The 12,898-nt window shown below is 40.1% G+C and overlaps 1 protein-coding gene across 2 annotated transcripts in view; it reads left to right on the top strand.

The window, feature by feature from the left end:
- The window catches only part of RELN (reelin), an 865,607-nt gene that overhangs the window by 647,194 nt on the left and 205,515 nt on the right, over positions 1 to 12,898 (top strand). For both annotated transcript variants that reach the window (XM_073619618.1, XM_073619617.1), the window contains exon 26: positions 5,662 to 5,833. In XM_073619618.1, the coding sequence (XP_073475719.1) occupies positions 5,662 to 5,833 (172 nt within the window). The remainder of the gene's footprint in view (positions 1 to 5,661; positions 5,834 to 12,898) is intronic.

Raw genomic sequence — 12,898 nt, 5'->3', positions numbered from 1 at the left:
CAACATCCCTTCACAAAAACGTATAAAATAATAATTGAAGCGCTTAACTCTATAATCAGTAAAAAAAATAAAAATGCATTGCTGTGCATCCCGCACATAAAATTCACCCGTGTAAAAAACAACCAGTGTAAAATTCCAATACTGTTCTAATGCCGCGTACACACGGTCGGACTTTTCGTCTACAAAAGTCCGACAGCCTGTCCGACAGACTTCCGACGTACCTTCGGCGGACTTGCGGCAGACTTTGTTACGAACGGACTTGCCTACACACGACCACACAAAAGTCCGACGGATTCGTACGTGATGACGTACACCGGACTAAAATAAGGAAGTTCATAGCCAGTAGCCAATAGCTGCCCTAGCATGGGTTTTTGTCCGTCGGACTAGCACACAGACGAGCGGATTTCGGGGTCCGTCGTACTTACGACGTAAAGATTTGAAGCATGTTTCAAATCTAAAGTCCGTCGGATTTGAGGCTAAAAAAGTCCGTTGAAAGTCCGGAGAAGCCCACACACGATCGGATTACCAGCCAGCTTTAGTCCGTCAGCGTCCGTTGGACTTTTGTAGACGAAAAGTCCGACCGTGTGTACGCGGCATAAGTGTTACAAAAGCTCTTTAAAAACTAAAAAGGGTAAACCGTGATCTTACACAAAAATAAATAAGTGAAGATGCTCAAACGTGTATATAAAGAACTAATCTTCCATTATAAACATATAAATAATGAAAATTAGTAAGCTAAATGTGTACGTGATGTGATTAAACAAGAAGAAAGAGGCGATAAAAACAATAAAAAAGACTGATTTATATTATGTCCCAACAATTGTGGTTCTTGATTGATTAATTGGAGTGTCAGCTTGTCATTTAAACTACTACTACTACTACTACTACAAATACTGGAGACCCTAAAATTGAGATCTGATGAGAAATATGTCATAGCAACAGCTGACGTAGCTTCACTGTATACAATAATTGAGCATAGTGATGCAATTGAAGCATCAAAGTGGGCCATGGATCAATACAGCCATCTTATCTCGAAGCAAAAGAGATTTATCCTAAGGAGCCTGGCATTCGGAATACAACATAATTACTTCTGGTACAGAGAAAATTATTATAGACAACTAACGGGTATAGGAATGGGAGCCAAATACGCTCCAAGCGTAGCCAATGTGTTCATGGCTAAATGGGAGGAGGAAGCAATTTTTTCAAATACCCCAGAAGAACTGGTGATGTATAAAAGATTCATAGATGACTGCATTATAATCTGGAGAGGAGATGAATCTAGCTTAGCTTCATTTTTTCAGCAACTGAATCTGAATCAAAAAAACATCAAACTGGAATATGAAATTAGTGAGGAAAAAATTCACTTCTTAGATTTAATTATAGAGCTGAAAGAAAACTGTATCAGTACCAGAACATTCTTCAAGCCAGTGGAGAGGAATAGTTATATACCAGTAAATAGTTGTCACCATGAGCCTTGGTTAATTAATATTCCGAAAGGACAATTTGTGCGCCTGCGTAGAAATTGCTCGGACAATAATGAATATCTTAAACAAGCTCATTGGATGGGAAAGAGATTTGAAGACAAAGGATATAGCAAAGAATTTATTGAAAACAAAATTGCAGAAGTAAACCAGGTATCTAGAGAACTACTGATCCAAGATAAGGTTAAGGTAAATGAAACTAAGAATGACATACCTCTAATCATGGATTTCAGTGTTCAACATAGAAAAATGGAGAAGATAATCAAAAAACATTGGCCTCTTTTAAAAGCAGGCACTACTTTGGGAAATATTCTACCAGAAAAAACGAGATTTATATATAGGCAAGCTCCGACCCTGAGGGACTTAATCGCCAAAAATGTACCGGACCCCCCTAAAAAAGTAACGTATTTGTCTTTCTTTCAGGGTAAAGGTTCTTTCCCTTGTAAAAGGTGTTATGCCTGCAGAAACACCAACCGAAACCGTGTCAAATGTCAGAAGTTTGTAGCAACTAGCACAGGAAAAGAATTTGAGATTAAGGACTTTGTGTCGTGCAGAACAGAAGGTGTGGTGTATGTTCTACAATGCTCTTGTTCCCTCCAATATATAGGTAGAACAAAAAGACCTATGTGGAAACGAATAAGAGAGCACATCCAAAATATCAAAAAAGCTTATCCCAAGCATAGTGTATCTAGACATTTTGCTATGCACCACAATAAAGACCCCAGGGACCTGAAGTTCTGGGCAATCCAAAAATATAAACCGCATTGGAGGGGCTCCAATAAGATTAGAGAACTCAGCAAAAATGAGTCTAAATGGATATTTTTGATGCGTACCCTTGAACCTAATGGCTTGCATATTGAATTCGACCTGAATTGTTTTATATCTGATTTTTAATTTTTCATAAATAATATCACAATAGTCCATTAATTTTATTATTGCATGGTAACAATTAATTGGTGGTTTTAATCAAATCTGAGTTTTTTATTCATGGATTTTTTATTTTATGGCTTTTGTATATATATATTTAAAAAAAAAAATTCTTTTATATAAAAATTTTTATGAATATATACATTTGTTTATATTTGGGGATTAATATATACTTGATATCGCTAGAATTAATTTAATATATCTTTTAATACTCTATATATGTACATGACACTATGTTTGTAAAAACAAAACAGACACTACATGAGAGAGTCCATTTTTTCCCTTGATTCCTATAGCACTGCAAGTGGGTGCTGGGGAATGATATATAAGTGTTTCATGGTGCAATATTGACCTGCCACCACTGGGGGGTGCAGGATAATACGTTGCGCTCTAAAAATGTCATTTCTCTAAATGGTTTTAAATGTTTTAAATGTCATTTCTATGTAGCTGTTTTTAATGTGTATTTTTGTTACTATTAAATCATTTTTGTTTGTAAAATAAATGTACTCAAATGGAAACATATGAACACATGCAGTAAGCAGGATGATGACTTGAGCAAACAACGCTGTATCCATGGTTACTTTGAAGCCTATGTGCTTATAAACTGAGACCGTGGCACCTCGAGAGTATCCTTGAGAAAGTCACGTGACGGTGACGCAACGCGTGGGAGGAGCCAAGGACGCACTCTGCAGGCTGACACTGAGCGGTGCACTGCAGTGATCCTTTCTCTCGTTCACAGCGGCTGACTGCTAATGCTTGTTTCATATGCTTTTATAACCACTGGGCGCACGTGAGTGAACCTCTGAGTGTGTTTTTGCTGGTGTACTACATGGAGTTCATTGCGCAATGATTTTTTTCCTTGTTCATTTCTTTGATTTACATATAATCAACGGTGTGGTAAGCTGTCCTTGATGAGAATGGAGGTGGATGGAAGAATTGTTTAAATGACAAGCTGACACTCCAATTAATCAATCAAGAACCACAATTGTTGGGACATAATATATATCAGTCTTTTTTATTGTTTTTATCGCCTCTTTCTTCTTGTTTAATCACATCACGTACACATTTAGCTTACTAATTTTCATTATTTATATTTTTATGATGGAAGATTAGTTCTTTATATACACATTTGAGCATCTTCACTTATTTATTTTTGTGTAAGATCACGGTTTACCCTTTTTAGTTTTTATGAGCTTTTGTAACACTTAGAACAGTATTGGACTTTTACACTGGTTGTTTTTTACACGGGTGAATTTTATGTGCGGGATGCACAGCAATGCATTTTTAATTTTTTTACTGATTATAGAGTTAAGCGCTTCAATTATTATTTTATACGTTTTTGTGAAGGGATGTTGAGCACCTGGTATTGATAGCAGCCTTTCTCTTATATATGATCAGTTTGATTTTTGCTATTTTAACCATCACAGCGCTTTGTATTTTTTCATATTTTATCATTCATCATTTTTGCTCCACTTCACTGTCACTTTGTTTTGGTCTATCACGTGAAATCTGAGTAAAATACATGTATGTTTTTGGTGGTAATATGACAAAATGTGGAAAATTTCAAGGGGTATGAAAACTTTTTCAAGGCACTGTATGTACATATAGTTACATAGTTACATAGTAGGTGAGGCTGAAAAAAGACACACATCCATCAAGTCCAACCCATGTGTGCGATTATATGTCAGTATTACATTGTATATCCCTGTATGTTTCGGTCGTTCAGGTGCTTATCTAATAGTTTCTTGAAACTATCAATGCCCCCCCGCTGAGACCACCGCCTGTGGAAGGGAATTCCACATCCTTGCCGCTCTTACAGTAAAGAACCCTCTACGTATTTTGAGGTCAAACCTCTTTTCTTCTAATTTTAATGTGTGGCCACGAGTCTTGTTAAACTCCCTTCTGCAAAAAAGTTTTATCCCTATTGTGGGGTCACCAGTATGGTATTTGTATATTGAAACCATATCCCCTCTCAAGCATCTCTTCTCCAGAGAGAATAAGTTCAGTGCTCGCAACCTTGCCTCATAACTAATATCCTCCAGACCCTTTATTAGTTATGTTGCCCTTCTTTGTACTCGCTCCATTTCCAGTACATCCTTCCTGAGGACTGGTGCCCAGAACTGGACAGCATACTCTAGGTGCGGCCGGACCAGAGTCTTGTAGAGCGAGAGAATTATCGTTTTATATCTGGAGTTGATCCCCTTTTTAATGCATGCCAATATTCTGTTTGCTTTGTTAGCAGCAGCTTGGCATTGCATGCCATTGCTGAGCCTATCATCTACTAGGACCCCCAGGTCCTTTTCCATCCTAGATTCCCCCAGAGGTTCTCCCCCCAGTGTATAGTTTGCATTCATATTTTTGCCATTACAATGTATTTCAAACAAAGAAACACAGAACAGTGAAAAGACCATCTGCCCATTTTTTGTAACTTAATGTACATTTTTTTTTTTTTTTTTACTTTTTTGTCTAAGTATAGATCTATGTTTGTCTCAGGCATGTTTGAAGCCATTTACTGTTGGATGACCTACAACATCTGCTGGTAGTTTATTCCAACCATCAACTACCCTTTCAGTAAAATTCTCCTTTCTAAGATTAGTTTTGAACTTTCCTCCTGTTAGTTTGAGGTCATGTCCCCATGTTCTTGATCTTGGTTTCATATTGAAAACCCTGCCCTCTTAAACCTTTTTCATCCCCTTGATGTATTTAAAGGTTTCAATCACGTCTCCCCTTTCCCTTCTTTCCTCTAGACTACATATTTAGTTCATGAAGTCTCAACTGTGTATTTAGCTGTATACCTAATGTTTAACTAAAGGGGCATGTGTACTGTATAAAGCAGTGAATCTGATATTCACCAAACATTCCCTGCAGGCGAGTCTTCCTGGTGTATGTGTTTTAAATTACAGTGATTGATTTACCACCAATGAATGTTTGAAGTCACACTCACTGCCTTATAAATATGCCTCTACATTGTTAGTATATAGTATTTCTGTCTCAAACAAAATCAAAGCATTTGGATACTGGGATTAAAATTAAATAAAAAAAAAACAAAACACAGTAATATTAAATTTGTTAAATTGTTTTCTTTCACTTATTTTTTTCAAAAATGGGGGATATCTGGATTAATGATGGGGTGTAGACTGTTCTGAGTTGTGTTGTCCTGTTACCATATTTGTAGATGTCACAAAGTATTTACTGAAAAATAAGTGTCTGTTAAATTGCCCAGTTTAACGAGGTAATTATTATATCCCACCAGGTTTGTATATTTTGAGCTTCCTAATACAGCTAAAACCCTATGTACCCGGTTTCGTTGGTGGCAACCAGTATTCTCTGGAGAGGGTTATGATCAGTGGGCCATTGATGACATCATTATCCTCTCAGAAAACCAAAAGCAGATTGTTCCTGTTGCTTATCCAACAATGCCACAAGTAAGTTACTTTCAAACGAAATATGTTACTTTGAAATGGCTGTTTACAATTCTCATATTAGCACCTTAATTTTTCCCTTTTACACCAGGTTCACGTGTATGCCGGTGCAGGACTGTGTGTAAATTGCAAGCTTTCCCACAACTGCAGCAAAAAATGCACTGCTGTTAGCAGACGAATGGGGGTGCTATTAATTCTTATTGGCACCCCCGTGCACTAGAAACTGCAGCACACTTTTGTGCTAGGAAACACACAGGACTATGTCTTTTTCCTGCTGCTGTGGTTTTAGAAAAGGTGCAAGGACCTTTTCCTACGTGTACCACAGGTACAGCAGCCCATTCAAATGAATGGGCTGCTGTGCCCGCACAAACGCGGCCACAGGGAAACTGAAATAGTGTGAACCTAGCCTCAAGGATGGTAGGACATGTCAAGACAAAATTAAAGAAAAATATTTTGTAAATTATGCAATACATTCCTTATGTTTTATCCCTTTAAACACACATCAAGCACAGAAAAATAACTGTTGATGTGTAATAAATATAGTGTGCTTCTTCCTTTTCTCTTTGACGTGACAACATAGGAGGGAGATTTACTAAAATTGTAGCACTCAGAATCTGGAGCAGCTGTGCATGGTAGCCAATCAGCTTCCAACTTTAGCTTTTTCAGTTTTGGCAATAAAATCTGAAAGGTTTCTGGCAAAATCAAAAGATTATTATACAGGATTTATATAGCACCAATGGTTTGTGCTGTGCTATAGATTTTTTGCACTTATATAACAAAACATTTTAGTGGTATATTTAGCAGATCAAAAGGGAGGAAATAAGGCCCCTTTCACACTGGGGCGGTGGGTGCGTCGGCGGTACAACAGCGCTATTTTTAGCGCTGCTGTACCGTCGTTCTTGCAGCGGTATACGGCCGCTAGCGGTTCGGTTTTAACCCCCGCTGGCGGCGGAAAAAGGGTTAAATCCGCTCGTACAGCGCGGCTATAGCCGCGGTATTACCGCGGTATAGCCGCGCTGTCCCATTGATTTCAATGGGCAGGAGCGGTGAATACACCGCTCCTTCCCCGCTCCAAAGGAGCGGCTCGCAGGACTTTTTTTACCGTCCTACGAGCGCACCGCTTCAGTGTGAAAGCCCTCCGGCTTTCACACTGAACAAACAGCGGAGGCTGTTTAGGGGCGGTTTTCAGGCGGTATTTTTAGCGCAATACCGCCTGAAAACCGCTCCAGTGTGAAAGGGGCCTAAGAGCAGTTCAATTGTTATGGTTTGCATAAAGTTTAAATAGTAACTTCCCTCATGTTGAGAAAAAAAAAATGCCCTCTGGGTGATCTGTGTACATTGCAAGGATTTTAACAAACATTATTGCAGATTCCTAGCTGTTTCTGAGCTGAAGAAATAGCTCTTTGATTATGTCAATGTGCAGAGTGAATCTGAATGGGAGTGAGTTTTTCATCATTAATCAGCTGATGCACTTGCAATGTTCAAATGAGGAAAGATGCAGGGTCTGCATCCCTTTAGAAGTAATTAAAACTCGAGTGCGGGAATAAAAAACAAACATACATACTCACTACACCGAGAAATGAGCGATCAAAGACCACTGGAGCAGCGGGCTGTTAAAGAGACAAAAACAGCTGGCTTAGGCACTCAGTGATGCTAAACTTGGGCCTTAACCTTAAAGGGGTTGTAAAGGTAATTTTTTTTTTTTTTTTTAAATAACAAACATATCATACTTACCTTCACTGTGCAGCTCGTTCTGCACAGAGTGGCCCCGAACCTGGTCTTCTGGGGTCCCTCGGCGGCTGTTTCAGCTCCTCCCCGCAAGCATTTACCACCTTAATGCGAGCTCCCTCGCATGGTGGTGAGTGCTTGCGGGCGCGCTCCCGTGATACAGCCGGCGGCTATAGCCGCTCGCTGTATCACTCGGCCCCGCCCCCCGGCGCGCTGCGTCATCGGATGTGATTGACAGCAGCGCGAGCCAATGGCTGCGCTGCTTTCAATCCATCCACTGCAGCCAATCAGCGACCAGGCTGAGCTGCAATGAGGACGAGCAGCGAAGATTCGAGGCGTCAGGTAAGTAAAACGGGGGGGCTGGGGGCGGCGGTACTGTCAAAAGTTTTTTCACCTTAATGCATAGAATGCATTAAGGTGAAAAAATTTTTATCTTTACAACCCCTTTAAGTGCCCCACAGCACTTTACCCCAACACTTTTGACTTAACTTTTATTTTCTACTTTCTCCTCAACACATGTCTAAACCAGGGGTGTCCAACTCCAGTCCTTGTGAGCCACATGCAGGTGAATATTTTAGAGTAAACAGCCATATTTTGTTTCTGTGCAATGCATACTTTACTTAATTTACTGCTGTCTATTAGATACAGTTCTGTGCAAAATATGTAGGCAGGTATGAAGAAATGCTGTAAAGTAAGAATGCTTTCAACTATATATTTTAATTGTTTATTTTTACCAATTTACCAAATGCAAAGTGAGCAAATAGAAGAAAAATCTAAATCAAATCTACCCTTTGGCTTCCAACCAGCATCAATTCTTCTAGGTACACAGAGTGCTTGTGCACACAGTGTTTGAAAGATCTCGACAGGTAGGTTGTTGGAAACATCTTGGAGAACCAACCACAGATCTTCTGAGGATGTAGGCTACCTCAAATCCTTTTGTCTGTTAATGTAATTTCAAACAGACACAATGGTGTTGAGATCAGAGCACTGTGGGGGCCAAACCATCACTTCCATGACTTCTTGTTCTTCTTTACACTGAAGATAGTTCTTAATGACATTGGCTGTAAATTTGGGGTTGTTGTCCTTCAGCACAGAACTGGTAGAAACCAGTGGGACCCAGGTACACTCATCTACTCTCCAGAGAAGTCTGGTCAAAAGTGGTCTTCATGGAAGAATTGTGACCAAAAAGCCATACCTCTGATTTTGAAACAAGGCTAAGTGACTCAACTATGCACAAAAACATGGGAACTGCGGTCCAGAAAAATGGCAGCAGGCTGCTCTGAATCAAAATTTGAATTATTTGGCTTCAGCAGGAGATAGTTTGTTCGATGAAGGGCTGGAGAGCGGTGCAATAATGAGTGTCTGTAGGCAACAGTTAAGCATGGTGTAGATTTCTTGCAAGTTTGGGGCTGCATTTCTGTAAATGGAGTCGGAAATTTTTCTCAGGATCAATGGTGTCCTCAATGCTAAAAAAAATACGGGCAGATACTTATCCATCATGCCATACCATCAGGGAGGCATGTTATTGGCCCCAAATGTACTCTGCAGCAGGACAACAACCCCAAACATACAGCCAACATCATTAGGAACTGTCATCAGCGTAAAGAAGAGCAAGGAGTTCTGGAAGTGATGGTTTGGCCCCCGTGGAGCCCTGATGTCAACATCATCGAGTTTGTCTGAGATTACATGAAGAAACAGAAGAATTTAGGGCAGCCTACATCCACAGAAGATATGTGGTTAGTTCTCAAAAAGTGCCAAGTTCCTTCATGTACTGTTGTGCAAGTGTATCTAGAAAAATGAATGCTGTGTTAAAGACAAAGGGTGGTCGCACCAAATATTGATTTGACTTGGATTTCTCTTCTGTTCATTTACTTTCCATTTTGTTAATTGATAAAAACTAACTATTAACACTTCTATTTCTGAAAGCATTCTTTATAGCATTTCTTCACACCTGCCTAAAGCTTTTTGCACAGTATATACTAAAAATCTGTGTGGCTTCTGGTCCTTGTAGATTGTAGTTGGATACCCATGCTCTAAACTGATGGCTCAGCTATTACCTAAAAATTATCTTAAGGCTTCATGCACACAACCATAAGAAAAGGCATTTAAAAGTGTTTCTTATTTACAGATCTGAACACAGCTGCATTTTTTCAATGGAGCCATTCACACAGGCGCGTAAACATGAGCTACTTTCAGATCCATAATACAGAATCCAGATTCTGTGTCTAGGAATATGAGCATTGAGCACGTATGCGTATAATCGCATGTATGCACATTTGTACACATGTAAGTCTAAACAGAGGGAAAAATAAATTATCAGTAAAATAAGTCAGGTGCACGTACGCATCTTTGCACATTTAAACGCATCTATACACAAGTATTTTACTGATAACTATGCAGGAATTTTTCTCCTAAAAAACACATATTATAACATGAGTAAAATGTCAATGCCCACTCCTACACTACTTCTGCCAAAACCTGACAGTGGTGGAATAGAGCGCTGTGATTTTTTTTATAAGAGCTGATTTTGGTTCCAAATGTACTTTATGTGCTTTATCGAAATGTGCTTTATGCACCAAATATAAAGATCCCAAATGAGTAAAAGAATAGTTTAATTTAATTGAAAACCTGAAGACTTACTAAAATGTGTTTTTGTGCATTGTGCAGTGTGGCTCAAAACAATAATTCTAACCAAAATGTCATACAAAAGACATGTCTCTACAGCACGTTTACCATTCTTAACCAGTTTGAAAATACATGAAAATGACAGATACATTCTTCATAATATATATTTTTCATTACCCAGTGGAGCGGGTAGGTGTGGTTTTTGATGGCAAGCACATCTGCATTCTTGCTTTAATTATGATTGTGCAATACAGTAAATACTAATTGGACAGAGCATATACAGCTGTATGTTGGAGTTCAGTTAAGAGAATATGTACTTTCAGTCTGTATAGTGAATAATGATACATATATAATCATTTTCCACTGTAATGAAACAACAAAACTTATTGCCAGGAACTTGAAGCAGAACTAGCTCATTTCTTAAAGAGGATAGTATTGACATAGCCCTAAATGATGCACAATGGCTAAAATTTGACATGGTCCAAAAACATTAAAGCTGGCCATAAATGGAACAAAATTCAGCCAGTTCAACACAGACCAGATGAACTTCGATCCATTTATGGGCAAGCTTTAGTACAACCACCCTGTCCATTTTTATAGCCGGCAGTAATGTGCATTGTATTCTGACAGCAGGGAAACCTCCCGCTGTCAGAATAAATATAGCACAGTGAGAGGGATTCCCCCATCAACACTGTTGTGACTATGGTTGAAGAAAGGAAAATTGCATAATGTCTCCTAGATCTAACGAACAGGGCCCTCTTTCTGATTCCTCCTGTATTGAATTGTTTTGTAACTGTACTGTCTAGCCCTCATGTTGTAAAGTGCTGAGCAAACTGTTAGCGCTATATAAAACCTGTATAATAGTAATAATATTAATAATGTATGGTCAGCCTTAGACAAAATAAGAATGAATAAAGCCATTGGACCAGTTGAGCTCTGTTATTTCTAAGCCATTAATTTTTAGAAACTCTCTAACTACTTCCCACCCACGTCAATTCTGATATTCCTCTCCTACATGTAAAAATCATCATTTTTTTTTCTAAATTAAATTACTTCGATCCCCAAACATTCTAGAAAATTAAGGTAAAAAACCTTCTGGGTGCAGCACCGCCTTATACTTAACTGAGCCCCATCTCAATCCTACGATGTGCATGAAAGAGGCAGCTCTTCCGGGTCTCTCTCTCCTCATTGGCTCACACAGCAGTGGGAGCCATTGGCTGTCAATCACAGCCAGTGAGCCAATGGGGAGACAGTGGGCGGTGGGCTGAGCTCCGCTCGTGTGTGCATAGACACACACAGTTTGGCTCAGGAGAGAGCTGGCTCGAATGCCCTCATAGCAAGAGGCTTGCTGTTGGGGCACTCAGTAGGTGGGAGGAGCCAGGACTGCCTCCAGGGGAACCAAAAAGAAGAGGCTCTAAGCTGCTCTGTGCAAATCCAATGAACAGAGCTTGTAAGTATAACATGTTTGTTATTTAATTAACCACTTCCTATCCACCATATAGCAAAATGATGGCCAGAAAGTGGTTCTGTTATCCTGACTGGACATCAAAGGATGCCCAGCAGGATAAGCAGTGATCACGGGCCTGCGGGGGAGCACAGCACGGCAATCGTGGTATGGTGTGTCAGTCTGACACACCGCATCTCCAATCTAAAGAGCCTATGACGTAGGCTCTTTACCACGTGATCAGCTGTGTCCAATCACAGCTGATCACAGTGTAAACAGGAAAAGCCGTGTATGGGCTTTTTCTCCACTCGCACTGACAGGCGCGAGTAGAGGAGAGCCGATCGGCTGCTCTCCTGACAGGGGGGTCAGTGCGGATAATCAGCGCATTGATTATCAGTGCAGACCCATTGAGAATACCCACCCATAAACTCCAGGGATGCCCACCCATATCAACCAGGGATGCCCACCCATGACCACCAAATAAGCCCACTAGAGCCTACTAGGGATACCAATCAGTGCCCATTAGGGATGGCACTCTGTGGCCATCAGTGATGCCTGCCAGTGCTGCCTGTCAGTGCCATCTATCAGTGTCACCCATCAGTGCCACCTATGAGTGCCCATCAGTGCCACCTAACAGTGCCCATCAGTGCCGCCTATGCGTGCTCATCAGTGCCACCTATGAGTGCCCATTAGTGTCATCTATCAGTGTCCATTAGTGCTGTATATCAGTGTCACTTATCAGTGCCCATCAGTGCTGCTTATCAGTGCCGCCTATCAGTGCTGCATATAAGTGCCTCATCATCAGTGCCACCTCATCAGTGCCAATAACAGTTACATAGTAGGTGAGGTTGAAAAAAACCACAAGTCTATCAAGTCCAACCTGTGTGTGTGATTATATGTCAGTATTACATTGTATATCCCTGTATGTTGCGGTCGTTCAGCTGCTTATATAATTGTTTCTTGAAACTATCAATGCCCACCGCTGAGACCACCGCCTGTGGAAGGGAATTCCACATCCTTGCCGCTCTTACAGTAAAGAACCCTCTACATAGTTTAAAGTTAAACCTCTTTTCTCCTAATTTTAATGAGTGGCCATGAGTCTTGTTAAACTCCCTTCTGCGGAAAAAGTTTTATCCCTATTGTGGGGTCACCAGTATGGTATTTGTATATTGAAATCATGTCCCCTCAAGCGTCTCTTCTCCAGAGAGAATAAGTTCAGTGCTCGCAACCTTTCCTCATAACTAATATCCTCCAGACCCTTTATTAGGTTA

The sequence above is a fragment of the Aquarana catesbeiana genome, linkage group LG03, assembly GCF_042186555.1.
Source record: "Aquarana catesbeiana isolate 2022-GZ linkage group LG03, ASM4218655v1, whole genome shotgun sequence".
In the NCBI taxonomy this organism is placed as follows: domain Eukaryota; kingdom Metazoa; phylum Chordata; class Amphibia; order Anura; family Ranidae; genus Aquarana; species Aquarana catesbeiana.
The sequence above is the reverse complement of the archived record's forward strand: the minus strand, read 5'-3'. Positions and strand labels throughout refer to the sequence as shown.